This window comes from Maniola jurtina, chromosome 8, assembly GCF_905333055.1.
Source record: "Maniola jurtina chromosome 8, ilManJurt1.1, whole genome shotgun sequence".
Lineage (NCBI taxonomy): Eukaryota > Metazoa > Arthropoda > Insecta > Lepidoptera > Nymphalidae > Maniola > Maniola jurtina.
In genome coordinates, this window is record NC_060036.1 from 6,602,776 (window position 1) to 6,622,937 (window position 20,162).

The 20,162-nt window shown below is 34.2% G+C and overlaps 2 protein-coding genes across 5 annotated transcripts in view; both read left to right on the top strand.

Annotated features, from left to right (window-relative positions):
• Positions 1-4,396, top strand: part of LOC123867648 — an 89,804-nt gene extending 85,408 nt beyond the window's left edge. For all 4 annotated transcript variants that reach the window (XM_045909800.1, XM_045909801.1, XM_045909802.1 and 1 more), the window contains 4 exons: positions 32-286; positions 872-1,041; positions 1,517-1,725; positions 2,393-4,396. In XM_045909800.1, coding sequence (XP_045765756.1) covers positions 32-286; positions 872-1,041; positions 1,517-1,725; positions 2,393-2,526 — 768 coding nt within the window. In that variant the 3' untranslated portion in view covers positions 2,527-4,396. The remainder of the gene's footprint in view (positions 1-31; positions 287-871; positions 1,042-1,516; positions 1,726-2,392) is intronic.
• Positions 4,397-5,479: 1,083 nt separating this feature from the next.
• Positions 5,480-14,557, top strand: LOC123867651. Its single transcript, XM_045909811.1, has 5 exons — positions 5,480-5,515; positions 12,402-12,573; positions 12,665-12,820; positions 13,292-13,432; positions 14,068-14,557. Exons 2-5 carry the CDS (start codon positions 12,510-12,512, stop codon positions 14,268-14,270), a joined length of 564 nt encoding a protein of 187 aa, XP_045765767.1. The 5' UTR covers positions 5,480-5,515; positions 12,402-12,509; the 3' UTR covers positions 14,271-14,557.
• The last annotated feature ends 5,605 nt before the right edge of the window (positions 14,558-20,162 follow it).

A 20,162-nucleotide genomic window follows, 5' to 3' on the forward strand; every position in this document is an offset into this window, starting at 1 on the left:
CTTCAATTAATTGATCAAAAATTGTTTCCAGGTGTACTTGTTGCCAGACAAGTCCAAGGCCGGCAAACGGAAGACAAAGGTGAAGAAGAACACCCTGAACCCCGTGTTCGAGGAGACGCTGAGCTTCGTGCAGCCGCTGGCCTCGCTGTCCGCGCGGACACTGTGGCTGAGCGCGTGGCACGCCGACATGTTCGGCCGCAACGACTTCCTGGGCGAGGTGACGCTGCCGCTGGCCGACGTCGTGTTCGACGACCCCGCGCCCATGTGGTACAAGCTTCACGAACGGGTAAGTTCTGCGAATGCTTCATTAGGTCGCGCAGACTCGCGCTCACCTTGCATGCATTTTCGTAAGAAATCCGCTCGGGCAAACACGTAAGAAATATAAAACAAACATGTACGATCCTGATCCTGGGTGCGAATTAGTCGTAGGTACATACATACACACGCATACTTCTGACGTCCCAACTTCCAAGTCGATTCAAACTTGGGCTGTTACGAGTATGTTTTTGTCGTCGTACTTTTGAAGTATAAAATGGACTTCGAAAAACTTGGACATAAATTTTTGTGGGATCAAAGTGATTCAACGTAAGTATCATTTACGAGACCATCTAGGTAGACCACAGTCTCCAGATCAGGAAAGAATATGACAGAGAAAAACGTAATCAGTGTGCGCACTCAGTTCATAAGACAAGTGTGGCACGTAAACATGCAATAGATACAGGGTTTTTTGTCGGTATTTTATAGTCTGGTTTCATATTCCTTTCGGAATCGACAGATACACTATAGATTCGTACCCAAAGTGAGAGCGGTCTTATAACCTTATACACCGGTTTTGCCAGTGGTGTGTGGTAATCCGTGGTTGCGTTTGCAGACGGAACAGTTCGACGAGCAGCAGGGCTCGCGCGGGGACCTCATCGTGGGGCTGAAGTTCGAGCTGGCGGACGCGGCGCGCGGCAAGGGCACGCTGCACGTGCTGGTCAAGGAGGCCAAGAACCTCGTCGCCACCAAGCCCAACGGCCTCGCTGATGTCTTCTGTAAAAGGTTCGTTTCTCTAAAGCTGCGCTTAACTCTTCTTTCACTTTTCTGAGCAGGCATATTATGTTCATTTTTTTCACTGTACTTGCTTCAACAGCGAAGGAAAACTTCGTGAGGTAACCTGCATGCATCAGAGTTCTTCATAATGCTCTGCAAGGTGTGTGTAGTCTGCCATTCTGCACTTGGCAGCGTGGCGGATTATAGCTTCCTCATTCTGAAAGGAGACGCGTGCTCAGTAATGGGCAGGTGACGGGTTGATCATGATGATGATGGAAATGATGATAATGATAGAATGAATGATAGAGCACTCCTACTTATCGCTATCCCACTTCGATTGCCGAGCGAGAGGCGCTCTAATAGGTTAATCGAAGTGTATTTGTTATATACATATCCACGGATATCCGTATACATTCACGGACCCGACATATCATTTTTTTTTTTCAAGTTAATTAACGATCCGATCTAACAACGTTTTTTACAGTTACCTCCTACCAGAGCGAGGTCGTCTCGCGAAGCAGAAGACGACGGTGGTGCGGCGCTCGCTCAACCCGCGCTGGGAGCACACGTTCACGTACCGCGGCCTCACGCTGCAGGAGCTGGCCACGCGCGCGCTCGAGCTCAGCCTGTGGGACCGGGATCGACTCGCTTCTAATGACTTCATGGGTGCTGTTAGACTTTCACTGGCCACCGGTACGTACTTCATCATTATCATTATCAACCAATAGACATCCACTGCTGGACATATGGCATAAGTCTTTTGTAGAAACTCCCCACGCCACAGTCTTGAGCCACATGTAACCAGCGGCTCCCTGCAATTCGTTTGATGTCGCTTGTCTACCGTTTTTTTTATTCAGATACAAGTTAGCCCTTGACTACAATCTCACCTGGTGGTTAGTGATGATGCAGTCTAAGATGAAAGTGGGCTAACCTGAACCCATTAAACCTTTGGTTTTTACAGGGCATTATACCGGAACGCTAAATATGCCGGTAGGGTGGTAACTCGCCACGACTGAAGCCTCCAACCAGGCCAAACCAGAAATTTAGAAATTATAAAATTCCAAAACCCTCCCGGAAATCGAACTCCCACTAATTGGACTGCAGCGCTTACCACTGCGCCGACGCAACGCTGCGATTTCCGATGTGAAGTCGCAGTTCTTTGGGACCCCAATGTCTACCGGTTTTTCAAACTAGGTATGCGCCCTGGCCGATTCAGCCTGCTTCGCAACCCATTCTCTGAATTCAGTTGACATGCTTAAAAAAAATTATTGGCGAATTAATTGTGATCTTTGTCTTTTGCTAAAATGTTATGGTTTCAAATCTCCATAGTCTCAAATTTTTTAATGTTTCTTGTTTATAGGTACTTACATGGGTGCAAGTGTTAACTGGATGGACAGCGTGGGCAAAGAGATCACCCTGTGGCAGAACATGATGCAGCAACCCAACCTGTGGGTCGAGGGCTCGCTGCCCTTGCGGCCACAACTCATCAACTAAACAACCAACCCTGAAACTAACTCCTGAAGGAAATGCGGTCTCTTGAAACTGTAAAACGAGTAATTTTATAAACACGTTCACACTCTTGGCTCTTAAGTCGTATGTTGGTGCTTTATATAGTGAGTACATTTTGAGAACTCGCTTACTCTGTCTCGCTCTGTGTCAAGTGTCATGTGTGTGAGCAAGTGAGAACTCGAAATGTATGCATTACGATTTGACCGCACACTCTCAAGATGACGTTTTACCGTGCAGTTTCCGTAAACGTTTTCTTTTTCATAGAAATAGGTGAACACCGAATTAACAAACGAAGTATTTTCGGAGTAAAGCGGGAATACCTAGGTTTTTTTTTTTTAAGTGAAAACTTCTTTAGGCGCGTTGGGTCATTTTGTGGAATAGGCATAAACTCCAACAGCGTAAGTTAAGTAAGCTTATAAATTCTTTATTAAGCTAATTAATTAGTTAATTTAAACTAATTTATTAGCGACATGCTAATTATAAGCTTACTTAACGCAACTTATTAAGGTTCATTTTTTAATGGAAGTGTCAAGTTGTATGTATTCACTTTTGTCGGGTCTGACTCAATTTTTTTTTTAAATGTTCCCTGGGGACTTAAGTATTCGATAACTTTTTTGACACTTTAGCAATGCTTGAGTCGCGAGTACTATCTCATAAAAAACTTATGTTAAAAACGATAATCGCTTGTTACGTGGCAGTTTTGTTTAGCACTGAAATTCATAGTCAAGAAAAGGGGTTTTTAGGGAAGCATTCAGACAACATGGTCATTTTTATAGCATTGCATAAAGATATATGAATATGTCATAAACCATGTACCTATGTCGTTCTGAATAGATCCCCTAGAGAATTCCCTATCTTGACTATGAATTCCAGTTTAAGATCGTGACCGAGTGCCGCCTGGAGTTGCCTATAAAAGAATAAACGGATTGATTGGGTTATTTAATAAAATAACGTGACATTAAACAGTTTATCTACTTACTATTTTTGTGGAGTCGGCTTCTACTTAACAAAAAAAGACATTTAAGTAAACAAGACATATTTAAGTGAATTTTTTATTTAATTTCAGTAGGAACTACAAAATACTCTTATTTAAGAAACAATAGGTTAAATATACTTCTTCTTTATATAAAATCGATATACTTAATACATATTATTGTACCTTTTAAGATTTTTAAGTATGTCTGCATAAATGTCTACCTAATTTTAACTGTAACATCATGTGCCAATCATGTTATAGTGTAGATTTTATTCGTGTTTCTACCTACTATAGAATTGTATAAGTTGGATAAAATGTACTAGGTATAGTTATTTAAGATTAGTTGTTATTTTTAAAGCCTTTATTCTACTTATATCTTCTTTTATTTCTTACATTCCAACACATTGTGATGTAAATTATTTTTTAAGACTTATCTAATGACAATAATATCCATTTATAAACTGCCTATTAGGTAAGAAATAGAGTTTATATTTTTAAGTAAGATTCGCATTTAAATTAGAATCATCATAATGTACAAATTTAAGCTTGTATGAGCGTTTGCTCGTGCATATTGTGATTATAATTTACTGATAAACTTGTAAGTTGTACTTTTTAAGCAATTCTTAAAAATAATAATTGCGCGTTAAAAAACAATCGTGGCCTTTTGTATTACATCGAATTTTACGTAAACGTCCATAGTTCTTAGAGTTTAAATATAAGCTTAAGCTACCTACCTACTTAAAATATCATATAGATACCTACACGTAGGTACATTAGAATGAATAAAATATATTTTGTAATACTTAAGTATTTTTTTTTTATAAAATATATTGTGAGTGAAAATTTAAAACGATTTTAAATAAATAAGTCTAAAGAGTTGAATGATATTTGTTTTATTTTCTCTGTTACTGGGGGTCGTGACCCCTTTCACAAGGATCCTTTTGTGAACGATGTCGCGCCATTTCTAATGGCAGGTATGTATGTAGGTAGGTCATAAAGCACAATTAAATGAAAAAATCCGACAACCGTGAATTAGTGGTTACATCACAAAAATAAAATAAAATGTGTTTATGAATAGTATTTTCAAACTTAGATTACTTAGTCGTTAATTTTTATTGTGTAAAATGTCGGAAAGATCCCGAGTACGGTACCCTCAGTGCGCGAGTCTGACTCGCACTTGGCCGGTTTTTTGATAAATTTTTTTCGGCATAGTAATATTAAAAATCACCTTATGCATTGCCAGACAATATGGTGGCAACCGATTATTATCAGACACACATATCTTGGGTGACTAGCGGAAGGGTTGCCACCTGACTTTATACTTTGAATAAATATTTTTTACGTCTGTTAGCTGCTGCCAAAGCTACAAGCTACCATGATTTAAACTTCATAGTCGCTGATCGTTCCTCCCTGTGTTGGGGACAATGTGCAGAGAAACTCAGCTTTTATATTTGTAATTTTTTTTAATATTACGTATTCTATCGACGATATAAAGCGGCTGGCGGGAAGTGGCTGGATGAGGAAGGCTGAGGATCGGGTGTGGTGGTGCTCTATAGGGAAGGCCTATGTCCTACAGTAGACGTCTACAGGCTGATGATGATGATGATAACTTATTCTAAAATACGCACTAAAACTTAGCTACCTATAAAGTTGGTAAAGCTGGAATAATATGTTGCCATATTAGTAGGTATGTTTTGGCGTCTCGTAACCGGAAACGTAACGCTTATATTGAATAAGAACTAACCAATCAAAAGCAAAAATGCATCTGTTATATATATTATGGAAATCGCTGTGTCTACGCGGCACAGAACATTATTACCCTAGGCGGGGTTCCACCACCAAAAAACACCAACTAACACAAAAACCGGCCACTTTTAACAAAAAAAAAAAAAAACACACCTACTCTGTGGATCTCAATCACAGAGTACTTTGTAATCTCAATTGTCAATCAATTGTCATTATTGTCAAGTCAAATTATTTTTCTGGTCGGTGCCGGTGGTCAAAATCATAGAGTAGGATTATATTAGGGTATAGAGTTATCGCTCCCAAGAATTAGGCGTAGTATGGAAGTCAGCGCTCCAAGCGATTGATGTACGAACTAATTTTCTCGTATATATACCTATAGCTATCACTGTCAATATCTATAGGTATAGCCCCTTGCCCATTGTATTTAAAAAAATCAGGGAATATTTTGACACAAGTTTAACTCTTTCATTGTTAGTTAAATTACAAGATATTAATATATTTTAATATACTAAATGTATAATAATTAATTAACTTGTATCTTGTTATAACTAACATAGCTGAAAGAGTTAAACATGTGTCAAAGCAGTATGGTATAGAAAATAAAATATAAATGATTCATTTTTTTCTTTTATTATAATATTGTAAGGCACAATTTTGGATATAATCATCTTCATTGAAATCCTTCTTCGCGCCACTTAAAATGCGATTAGTATTTTTACACCAGCTATAAAGGAATAAGTTGCAAGATACATCTATTATATAATCAGACAATTGAGTACCATGTTGTTTACATATTGTTATAAAATCGAAATTGCACTGGACAAGTATTAATGTTTTGATATAATTTTTTATGTTATACATGTTACTTTTTTTTTTTAATATATACGTAACTACATCCTGAATGTTAGAAAACATCTCTACAGCTTTTATGGCTGGATATGTAAGAACATGTTTGCCTTTAATTCTTTCTTTACTTTTTATAAATTCAAAATTATTATGGTCATTGCTGTATAGATTATTCATACAAACTTTACAATTTTTGAACACATTCGTCCTAGCTTTTTTTATTACATACCCAGTAACATATTTTAAAACATCGAAAATTTTATCATCCGCCTTTTTTTTTTGTATGCCAATCAAGATATGGTCGTTTATTATTTCATCATATTCAATTTCAACTGGATCACTGTTTGAGGTTACCTTGGCTCTAAAAAAGATTTTTTTTAAGGAGTTGAACAACATATTTTTGGCAGAATCTGCTTCACAATTGGACCCTTTGGAGTGGCTGGATAGATTATTAATCAGCACAGCAGCAAAGGCAATTTCGAAGCCAGCACACGTCGGATTTATATTTCGTACGCCGTGGCTTCGAATAGAGCCAAAAAAGTTCTCCAAAGGATCTTGATTGAAATGCCTCATCCAAAAGGCCCTCAAACAGTGATCCTTGAGCAACTTCTCTTTCAAATAAATAACATTTTCGATTGTCCAGATCCAATTATTTATAGATGGGACACTGCAACTTTTCCCATTCCTATCTACAAATTTCATAGATTTCAAGACTTCTTTTGCTTTTGTCCAAGTTTCTTGATGACTGGATGAATGAGTCACGGGCCCAAGCAATAGTTTCCCTGGCTTTTTTACTGAGTTTCCAAAACTTCCATTCATCGAGTCGAAAAGTTCATCAAAAAACTTAATTAAGTCCGCAGTTTCCCTACTCTCTTCAGGTATTATTTTTTTATCTGTAACAAAGTAAATAAAAATATCTATGTAAAATGTTGCAAATATTAATATTCTAATAATGAAATATATCTGGGACACCGGCTATGAAACTTGTTTCTATTATGGCGCATACAGATAGAGCAGTGAAGGCAAGCAAAGGCAATTTGCTATACGTAAAGTTCTATACAATCAATCTCTATTATTATAAACAGTTATTAATCATAATTTTAAACAAATTAGTTGAATGGTTCAAAAAGAAGTTAACCATTCCTCACCTGCAAAATATCCCATACACTTGGCAACAGATGCGCTAAACACCTGAGTCGCACATTTCACCTTCATTTTTTTTATTTTAGCAGGTATGACATGGTTATCTGTAAGTTTTGGCAAAAATTTCAACCCTTTGTATTCCGGATTTTCTTCATATAATCTTATAATGTGATCCCATTTCCCAGTACATAGAGTATTATTTATTTTATATAAAACATTTTTAGTCAGCATATTATTCCTGATACCTTTGAGCATGTGTGGAACATCAAAAAGAGGAACAATTTCTTGATCACTGATTATAAAAATGTTTTGTTTTAGTTCTCTGTTATTTTTTAAATATAAACTTTTTGTTTCATTCACAAGTTCTTTGATGGCACTAACATTTGAGGATCCCTGATCACAAATGGTTGCTACAACTTTTAATCCAGTAGATTGCACTTTGCTTATAATAGCTTTGATTTGATTTTTTAATTCTAGTTTAGATGTGCTTCCGCTGCAAAACGTGTAAGCCAGTGGCTGCTTATAATTTTTTTGGATACCTCTTATCATGAAAACTAATGCATGGTCCGCGATTTTGTTTGCTGCTTTTATTCCATTATCTACATAACCTCTAATTAAATCTTTTTTTCTATTATAATCAAAATGAGGTGTGAGTGCCATCTCATCAAAAAGTAACACACATAATTTTTCTGTTTCTGACATTTTTGAAGCTCGTTTTTTTAAATGGGAAAATATGCTTTCATTTATGCCTGGTTTCAAGTTTGCACTAGAAATCATGCGACTTAAAGTTACAGGAGCAGGTAAAACTAAAAAGCTTCTAAACCATCTGTATGCTCTTGGTCCCATTTTATAAAATGCTAATGACAATATTTTTTCTTCTTTGGTGTATCTTCTTCCAAATTTTCCTTTATTAGCAAGATTAATCTGCATCATGAAAAACACCATGGCAGCAGTTGTAAAATTACTCGTAACTTTTAAAAATGTAGAATTTTCTGTTAATTTAAGTGCTTTCTTCAATTTTGTTGCATAGTTATCTTTGGTTTTTTGCATTTTCTTAATTTTTTCCTTAAGGAAAGATATTTCTTTGCATTGTGGTAGTCCACGTTTTACAGAACCTGTAAATTGAATAAATATTAATTAATGCACAATATGTATCCAAGCTGTCACAGCCTAGTGGTTATGATGACTCTTAATCAGAGGTTGGGGATTCGATTCTGGGCATGCACCTATAACTTTCAGAGATATGTGCATTGTAACAAATTAAATATCACTCGTTTTAACGGTTAAGGAAAACATCGTGAGGAAACCTGCATGCCTAAGATTTCTCCATTATGTTCTCAAATGTATATGAAGTCTGCCAATCTGCACTTGGCCAGCGTGGTGGATTTTGGCCATAACCTTCTCAAATTGAGAGCAGACCCGTGCTCTGTAGTTAGCTGGCTATGGGTTGATCATGGTGATGATGATGATGATGTATTAGTAAGAGAAAATATATTATTAACTAGCTGATGCCCGCGACTTCGTCCGCGTGGATTTAGGTTTTTCGAAATCCCGTGGGAACTCTTTGATTTTCCGGGATAAAAAGTAGCCCATGTACTAATCCAAGATATTATCTATCTTCATTCTGAATTTCAGCCAAATCCGTCCAGTGGTTTTTGAGTGAAGGAGTAACAAACATACACACACACACAAACACACATACAAACTTTCGCCTTTATAATATTAGTGTGAAGTGTGATATTGTAATTTAACTATTAATGTACCTTTGAAGACAGGCTGGTGGATTTTTTCTTTACCATATTTCTTCTTTGTGAATAAATCTGTAAGAAACAGAAAAAAAGTCACTTTTAAAAGAGTATAAGTGAGAATATTATTTATACTAGCTGATGCCTACAACTGCAAAGTTTGGATTTTTCAACATCTTGTGGGAACTCTATGATGTTCAGAGATAAAAGTATGTGTAAGTCTGCCTGTGTCCATTTCCAAGTTCAAAGCAATCTATTTGTCAATTTTCGTTAAGATTGGTTCAGCAGTTAAGCCATGTAAAGGTAACAGACAGACAAGCAGACATTTCCGAATTAGTAATATTAGTCATGATCAACCCATTGCCAGTCCACTACTGAGCGCAGTTCTCCTCTCAAAATGAGTAGGGTTCAGGTAATAGTCCACCACGCTGGCCAAGGGCAGATTGTCAAACTTCACACACTCATGAAAACATGACAGAAAACTCAGACATGCAGGTTTCCTCACAATGTTTTCCTCCACCGCTAAAGCAAGTAATATTTAATTACTTAAAACCCATGTACTTACATAACTTTGAAAAGTTAAAGATTTACATCATAGCACTTGTCAATAACTGTATTTTTTACATTTCAATATCAGTGAGGTTATGCAAAATGAATACTAATTTACTTTAATAAATGAGTTCTGTTCGAGAACTATATCTCTTAAGTCTCTAGTATTGCAAGAGTACTAGAAAGAAAACACAATGTACATGTACTCACTATCAGAAGATGATGGATTGCTCAGATTTATGTCTTCAGCTTTATCCGATTGACCAACTATTTCAACATTTATGTTGCCAATTTCTTGCAGGGGCTTTCTACTGACTGGAATAATAAAAAATAGTCATAAATACATTTATTTCAAATTGATAGCTACAAATAATTTGTCGTAAACAAACTTTGTCTGCATGGATTTAGGTTTTTAAAAAACCTGTTAGAACTCTTTGATTTTCCGGGATAAAAAGTTGCCTTTAACAATTTCCGGGACGCAAGCTATCTCTGTGCAAAGTTTTATATAAACTGGTTAAACAGATGGTCCATTAAGAATAATGTGGGAACTCTGATTTTCCAGGATAAAAAGTAATGTCAGTCCCTGGTATGTTAGCTAACTCTGATTCATTTCTTCAAATCTGTTAAACTGTTAGGATGTGAAAAGCTAGCAGACAGACAGACAGACAGACACTTTCACATTTATAATATTAGTGTAAACTGCTAATGCATTGATATGTGCACCATGTAAAATTGTATGTTACATTAATATGATGCTTACTGTTAGAAGATGATGGTTTGCTCTGATTTATGTCTTCAGCTTTGTCCGACTGACTTATGATTTCAACATTGATGTTGCCAACTTCTTGTTGGGGTTCCCTACGTTTAATTAAGAATCCTGTAACAAAGTATGATAATAGTCCGTTACTACCAAAAATCATAACGCTATTTAATTTTTTTAAACATTATGTTACACAATAGAAATCACAAATGTTGTTTTTTAGAAACAAAGTTTATTTGAAGGAACAGTAAATAATTACAAAAATATACTAACCTGGTAGATTCAGGGTTGGTGTTGCATTGGCACATAGTCTATTGCTAGCAGTATGAAATCGAGCTTGAAAATGATGATGACATATTCTTCCATATTTATGAATGGTCTTGTTGTCCAGTGCTAATATATCTCCACCAATTGCATACAGCCAAGTACGAAATCGGTCGGGGTCTTTTTCAGGATTAGGAAAACGATGTAATATTGTTCCATCCAATCCTATAACAAACAATGAATATTCCACTATTGAGTATTTTATACCAATATATAAAAAACATAACTTACACCAGTGCCCTGTTTATCAAACGTTACAAGTCTACAAGCTCACAAATTATATCTACCGCATTATCTGTCGGTAAAATAGAAGGTATGGTAGAATTACTTGTTATTTAAGTCAATGTTTAAAAATAAAACTTTTTTCAAAGACATATTGCAAATTTAAATAACCTCTTGTAAAACCTATTTTATTAGTTTTATGAATTATGATTAGAAATTTAACCATCTTTTCTGCAGATCTATAATTTGGCAAACATAGATGGTTTATTGAAGACCCATGTTAATACCTAACCTATGGTACTGTTTTATATGAGATCTTTTAGAGATAAAGAACATAGCAGTGAATCATTCATGCCATTCATTGATTTTGTTACTTGCACGAAGTTTTTGTCGAGAAATAAGAAAATAAACACAACTCTAATGTTATAAATCTTTTTATGTTGCATAGATTTAGTTAACAGAAGCTCTTAAATTTTTTCGTAACAAGTTACAAGCTACAAAGGCATTTATGGCTTTTTCGTGTACGAAAGTGCATTACAAAAGTTCTGTCTCGTTTTGTAAAACGAGACAGAACTTTTGTAATGCAAGGTTTATAATGTTTGATAAACAGGGGGCCTATCGGCTAAAAATGTATCAATCATTAAAGGACAGCATCAATGTCAAAACATGGTATTTAGCCAATGGGATTGGTCAAAAACCATGTTTTAACATTGATGCTGTCCTTTAATGATTGATATATTTTTAGCCGATAGGCCCCCGTGTCATGCTTCACATTTTATGGGTACAAATTGTATGCATTTCTTATAATATTTCTAGAATACTTGTTTCGACTTCGGTCCCTAAAGTCTCTGCCATAAACTACCACTAACATTCACTTCATATGTAATCGTATTATACTTAGTAAAATAACATGAAATTGTAATAGTTGTGAAAAATATTTTACTTACGTGTGTTGCTGCAGTTCGGTACACAGCATTTTCTATCAAGCGGCATCGTCGAAAGTAACCAAATCGAAATGAGAATCAGAGTCCAAAAAAGATAGCGTGGGTCAACAATAGAAAACAGGTCCGTCGGTGTCCAGGTAAAGCTTAGTCGCATAAAATTAAACATAAACGCATTAAAAACACACTAATTTCTCCAACAGACGAATAACGAATGATTTTTTTTTTAAATCGAATGACAAGACGTGTCATTTAACAATGACCACTAGTGAAACGAAACGTAACAAGTTAACATGCATTAAATTCAAATTATAAGGTAATTATTAAAAATAGTAATAACTAACTTTATTTATTAAAAAATTTAATAATTTTTAAATGTAATAATTTTTACAGTCAAAATTGTCTATTTAATAGATATCATTTTCTGTCTTTTATTAACGACAAAGCTGCGTGAAATGAAACATGTAACGACTCTAGAGAAAAGGGATGCCAGCATAAAAAAATCTTCGGTATTGCCACTACAAATATTGTTGGCGCTCCCTATCGGTTGATGTACGAACTATATCAGTTCATACTTCCATAGTTTTGTTCGAAGCGAAAGCACCGTGGTCAAAATCAAAATTTTTGATTGTATATGAAATCATAATTAATAATTTCTTTAAAATTCTTAATTAACGTCAATATTTTGTGATCTAATTTCAACGAAGTGTCACATTATGAAGAAATTAACCACACAAACATTATTATTTTTCCTTGTTATAATAGGCGCGTTAAAATCAGGTATGTCGCCAAGTGTTTGGAAGCAACGCCCACTTTGTAATTTCGTTCAATTGTTTTTATTTTATTTCTGTTGATTGTTTATTTATTTTAGTGCACTCTATCAGCTGTTATCAATGCTCAGGAACAGATTCAAACCAACCATTTGAATGCAATGAATTCTTAGATTCTAATTCACAAGTAATACCAACAGACTGTGAGGGAATACATGACGCCCAGTTTTGTATTAAACATGTTGGCAGGTTTGAAGGTATAATAAATAAGAGTTATGAGATTAAATTAGAGCTATCTAACACTTATTTTTATGGCTGAATCGCTATAATATTTAATCTAACCTGTTGTTTAAGCATGTTACATTAATAAAATTTCTAATTTCTTAGTAACTGGGGAGTTGGTAGTTATTAACAGTACCTAACCTTCTGAATTGAAGCGCCTACTACAACGATTGATTTGAGATACTATTAACATTATATAACAAGTTAAGTTACAGATTAAAAAAAATTGTTTACCAACAAGCACCAAGCAAGCACCTACATTATTTTCTTATTCTGTTCTAATCTTTTTGTTCATCAATTGTATACTTTTATTCATCACATTTTTTAATGTTTATTTATTTTGTTTGTCTGCACTAGTACCTATTAGCAAAGTGATAATGATTGTAATTTACTTAATTGTGTAATATGAACTAAATAACAATCTTCTTTATATTGTAACAATTTAGGATTGGCTATAGACTGTTACCAGTGTAATTCTTCAACAACAATGGAATGTGGGGATGGTCTTATGAATCTGGATGGTGGTGTACTGATGCCCATACCTTGTGACCATGTGTACAATGCACAGTTTTGTATTAAACGGACAGGTTACTAATATAATAATATAACATAGTGTGATTATTGATTAATAATATGTAACCTAGCAGGTACATAGCTTGTTTTGAAGACAGAAATACTACTACACTTTTTTGAGTGAATTTTAGTAATTTTGCACTCTGAAGGTTTCACTATGCACTAACAATTGCTACTAACACTTGGGTTTTGCAACATTGCACTTGGTAAGTAGCCTATTTTGGATATAAGTGGTTATATTCAGTCTCATAACCTGTATACATATCTGTAAACAGGCACTGCTATTGAGTACTATTACTTTAAGGGGCATAGGTCTGCCCGCGAAATTCAAATTTAATTTGGTTTTTCACAATTTGTAATTTGTACAAATACTAGAGCTAATTTCTTAAACTGGACCCTTTCAAGTAACGATTGTTATATACACCTGTGAGGATGATACTGCCATTGGCGCAATTAAAATGCCATAAGCCTACGTTGTCGTATTAGTTTACAAATTGCGAAAAACCAAATTAAATTTGAATTTCGCGAGCAGACCCGTCGCATCCACCTTAACAGCATGAAAACAATGTTTGATTTTATACCTGAATATAACTGGAACAAAGTTTTCTTGATTCTTATTTATTTATAAAAACATGATTCTATTTTGCAGGAGGCATAGGAACAAAGAGATTCTGTTCATCTTTGGACTTGGGAAACTATTGCAATTACGTCCAACAACCAGGAGATAAACTTGAGTACCGTACATGCATCTACACTTGTGGCACAGATGGCTGCAATAGTGCTTCTGCATTAAGCATATCTGCAGCATATGTGGTTTTAACTTTACTTGTATCCAAATGGATATTATCATAAGACCCAGCAAATCACACTGTCTGGACTACTAAGTTTGAAATCTGCTCTCAAACAATACATGAATGAGGTTGCCTCTGATTTAAAGCTATTTTTAAGTTATTTAGGCAGTTTCATTGCGTCCAGATGGATGATCTCCAAAATGCATTTTTGTATTTATGGTTAGATATAAGTAAAAATGACTTGCAATGACATTCCATAGACTACAGATTACATTAAGATTTAAATTACTTAGGTAAGTTAATTTACTTTTACAGTTCAAACAATAATATAAAACAATATATTTTTAATACTCTTGTTATTTTAAGGCCACTGCCAAATGTTCCTACACTTTTTGATTACATTTTTAGGGGTTCCGTACCTCAAAAGGAAAAACGGAACCCTTTTAGGATCACTTTGTTGTCTGTCTGTCCGTCCGTCGTGTCAAAAAAATCTATAGGGTACTTCCTGTAGACCTAGAATCATGAAATATGGCAGGTAGGTAGGTCTTATAGCACAAGTAAAGGAATAACTCCGAAAACTGTGAATTTGTGCTTTTACATCATTTAAAATGTGTTTAAATTTTCAAAGTAACATAACTATAGCAAGTGGGCTATCATATGAAAAGGCTTTACCTGTATATTCTAAAACAGATTTTTATTTGTTTTTATGCTTAATAGTTTTTGATTTATCGTGCAAAATGTCGGAAAAATTACCCGAGTATGGAACCCTCGGTGTGAGTCTGACTAGCACTTCACCGGTTTTTTTCATCCTCATATTCACACCAAATGACTTCAAGTTCCAAAGCTAGATCTAATAAAATTCCGTCCATTTTTTTGGGTTCCCTAAGGAAGGGTGCCAACAATACTACATATTACTAAACCTCCGTTGACAGACCGACAGACGGGCGGGCGGCCCGTCTGTCTGTCTGTCAGTGGGCTGTATCTCGTGAACTGTAAAAAGAAGAGATGAAATTTTTACAGATTGTGTATTTACAAAAAAAAAAAATGTTATTTTTTGTACGATGGTACAACCAACCAATGTTATATGTAATAATATACAATTTTTTAGAATGACATAATTTAGATTTTTATTTCTTTAGATTATACAATTTATACTTGAAATACCTATATGAATTAATTATTTATTATAATTAGTATGATTTTATAATATATACCTACATTTTACTATAATCTTCTTCTTCTTTCTTTTAATTTCAATTTACGCCTGTACTCCTACTCCGATTCCGATCTTTTATGTTGTCAATAATTGATCTTCATTAGTGGAGAACAAAAAACTACTTAGGTTAAGGTACTAAGTAAGTACTTACCTAATAATAAAATTGTTAATTTATGTTCGATAATGACATATCACGTTATAACAGCTATTGTTATAATTTATAGAACTATAAAATAGAGGGTACAAGGACAACGAATAAAGTAATTCGACAAACATTTATTCAAAATTTGTGCTACACAAGCATGATATAAAAATACACAATAAATATTAAACATCGACTTAGCCACAAAACTAAATTACTAACTCAGCTTATACACAATAATACTTTCAGATTAATTTTCACTTACCCTAATGTCGATGCATATGTATGGAATGTAAAAAAACTGAAAATAACCTCTGTTAAAGGTATTGTTCCTTTCATCCTGGCGTTAGCCCAGCTATCTAAAATATTGTCATTTTTAGCCAATTGAATTATCAAATTTAAACATTTTTTAACTTATAATCAATGTATTTACTGGATAAAATATAAAATAGGTATTCAAAGTATTGTATATTATGAAATCATCTAGAAACACTAAAATGTTCACAACAAAAGCAACCATGAAATGCTTTGAAGGGTAAAAGGAGCTTGTTGATCTGGCTATAATTTAAATTAGTGTTTCCCTCAAATCTAGCTTATCAATAAACTAATTTAGATATTGGCGCCAATTCTGTTCTTTCTTTAAACTAAATTTAGAGTATTTGCGTCCTCCTCCTTTTAATATCGTTGAAAAGGGACGGAGCATGTATTTAAAGACTCTAAATTTTAGTGCACGCTATAAATTTAAACAATAGGCTCGCGACTGGCCGCTAAAGTCACGAGGTTTGACAGCTCTAAATTAAATTTAGAACTGTCAAGATGTGTCCGTCCTTTTCATATTACATTGGTAAGAGGAGGATGGGAATACTCTAAAATTTAATCGCCAACGGAATCGGTACCATTGGCAATATAATATTTGAGAAACTGCTGTATCATCAAGCAATAGTTTGTAGCATCTAGCACCTACTTATCTAAATATAAAACAAACGAAACTAAATGAAACTATCATGTTTTTATGTACAAAAATTTCAGGTAACATTTTTTGTACAATTTATTTCAAAATCGTTCTGGCAGTACATTTTTAAGCAGTAAATCGTTGTAAGTCCTATTTAAAAAACTCATTAAGTATTACAAACGTCCATTACAAATGATTAATATTGAGACAATAAAATATTGCGTGAAAGAATATAAGTCTTAAATAAAACCTTGCAAAAGATACAATATAAAACGGAAAATCCAGACCATCCTGCGATCCTTGAATTTCATAAAGTAATAAAAAAATGGCAGATTTCTTTACGTGAAATGTGGAAAAAATATTAAAATTGCATTACATTACATTAAAACATACAATATGTCAGAGATACCTAATTCTTCTTATAACTAAGGTAAATAAAATTACATAATACTAGGTAATAGTCACAAAAATAAGGAACAAACATTAAAATCAACAGTTAACACTAATGTAAATCAGACTATAAAACAATCACTAACAAATTAATTGGATCATAAAACGGTATAAACTATATCCTGTGCTGAATAAAATAGTGCTCTAAGCAGCCGACACTTACAGCTGAAACCATAATAATGTATAAATAATGTGGCGAGAAATTTTTAGCGACGTTGTTTTATCAAAAAGACCATACAATACCGAAATGGACCTGTTATACTTATATAGCCTACTCTTAAGTAGGCTAGAAGAAGTGTGCCATACAAAATTTAATAGTTATTTTTTTGTGTCTATTCCACGTTCCGAACGTACCAGCCCGGCTTGCATGGGCAGATAAAAATTATATCCACTGATATCTATGACATCAGTGGATATAACGGGGGATATAATTTTTATCTACTGCCCATGCTAGCCGGGCTGGAATCTGATTTGACACTGTGTCAAATGGTCTTCGTGTTAACAGTATGTTGACACATGTTACATAACAAACAATTAGTTCCGAGTATGTTCACATGACATTCACTGCTCTCAGCGCCAAAATGGTAAAAATCAAGTTGCTTCAAAAACAGATTGGCAATTGCAGGTCTAGCGTACCTAATTGTACTAGTCGGTGTACCATACAATCTTTGAAAAATAACGTTGCCAAGCAACTTATCGATTATCGATAGATAGATTATTATTGGTTTCCCCCATAACATAAAATTATTGTGGAATACGCTAACTCAGGAATTTGGAATACAAAAAAAAAACTTGAAGACTATTTCAACCAATAAAAACAAATTATTGTGTCTCACTTTTCTTCTGCGTGAAACTTTTTCTCAGCGAAAGTTAATTAATGTTTTGACAATAATTTTTGCCACGCACTTTACAAATATATTAGGTGTGGAATTTGCTTTAGATCTTGTTCGCACAGCTTTTGCATTGCGTTGTTATAAAAATAGGTAACCATACCTCTTAGCAATCTTTTCACTCGATACCACTTAAAACACGGCGCCTTTTATTTGAATAGTGTTGAATTTTCAAAGCTCGGCGGTAGGTGTAGAATTGAAAATGGCTTTATGCCAAAGCGTTTAGGCTTTTATATTGGGATCATAAAGTCAACTTATTTCATAGCTCTTTTAGGCCTTCAAAATATAATTATTTAAAAACCATCATAGGCCAGCGAATATGTAGACGTACTTAATATTATTACATTCAAAAATGTATTAACCGTATATACTTCTGCTGGTTACTGAAAAAAATTAAAATATAATATCTAAAACATTACATAAAAAAATATCCACGTTATTTATGGAATGATTACATTTTGAAAAAAAAAAATACAAAAACGTAATGTGATAAAATATGCATAGTAAACTTATAAAATATGATCAACCCCTAGCTAAAATCCAAGCTAGGAATCAAAATAATATAAATCATTATAAAACAATAAAAAGATTCGCAGCCCAATCCACTGCCGATTTTTTATGAGCATGTTTAATGAAAGATTTGAGCAAGCAACTCTAAACTTTAATATTGATTAACGTTTTTTTTATCTTTTAATGGGATATAGGCCCTAATTCGTTACCGGTAGTAGAAGTTATCCTGTATTATAAGTTGCCCTATATGAATTAAATACATTTTATTTTGGTTGTGCACAGCTCTCTAACCTAACACTTGTCTATACCTCTACACTTGACACATCTAAATCCCTATCAATTTCTTTCCCAATCCCAAAAAATAAGTCCTACAGAAAAGTAGGAATCCTACAGAGTTAGTCAAGGCACGACGTTTAGACCCGTTAATTTAATTTAACTTAGAGAGTTGTGTGCAAGCAAATTAGATCATAGTCTTAATTTTCTTTAATATTAAGCGATGACATAGACGACACATTTTTTCTCATTCTGGAAACACAGCGATGCTATCAGTATCGACACATTTTTTCTCATTCTGGAAACACAGCGATGCTATCAGTATCATAAGTACACAAAGCATACGTAAACATTTTGATCATAACTTTGTGTATAAAAAATCATTCGACATTTAAATCATTCTACTTCAATGTTTTCATACCCCTATTTGGTTAGTAATTAAATTATCGTGCTCTCAATATCGGCAAGGAATGTAAATCGTTGAATTACTATAATATTATCTGGTACACCTAAATTCTGTCAGTTCGACTGACTTTGGTACCGTCTAGTTTTCCAATATTTAACCAATGCAATCATTTTGGCATCATTCCCTTAAAAACATAAAATTAAAGGTTTAATCTTAAACCGAAATCAAAATTAAAATGCTTAATTTTAGAACTATATGTGTCATAATATAACAGTTTTCTGAGAAATGCCGATATTTTGATCTAGGTGCATGGATTGATTGGAATGAAAACTGCATACGTTATAAGCCTTATATGGCATCAAAACGAATTAAGGTGCATGCAAGGTGCATGCGATGGGTCTGCTCGCAAAATTCAAATTTAATTTGGTTTTACGCAATTTGTAAACTAATACGACAAAGTAGGCTTATGTCACTTAAATTGCGCCAATGGCAGTATCATCCTCACAGGTTTATAAAAATCTTTACTTGAAAGGGTCCAGTTTAAGAAATTAGCTATAATATCGACTAATTTTTAAGTAACTCATGTCAAACTCATTATTTTGATTAATTTCTTATACTGAACACCTTACAAGTAAAGATTTTTATGTAATCCTGTAAAGATGATACCGCCATTGTCGAAATTATAATGCCATAAGCCTACTTTTTCGTATTAATTTACAAATTGCGAAAAACCAAATTAAAGAATTTCGCGGGCAGACCCGACCTCTTGATAGGTTATCAATGTATTTTGCCGAACAACCCGTGAAATTCCTTCAACACGAAGGAGGGTAGATAGATTCTATTTTTGTGACAGCTTCAATTTATCGCTATCCCACTTCGACGCTGGCGAGAGCGAGAGGTTGGACACCACTGGTGAACCTCTCTCGCTCTAATTTGTTAGTCGAAAGTAGAAATAGCGATCATTAGATATTTGCTTTCAGTAGGTAATAGAAGTACTCAGTGCATAGGCATATAAAGATTCAGTGATCCATACAACTGGGTCAAAATATCGACATACTAGTATACCTATTGTACCTAGTATGTTATACTTATAACTACATGGGAGAGGCATTTT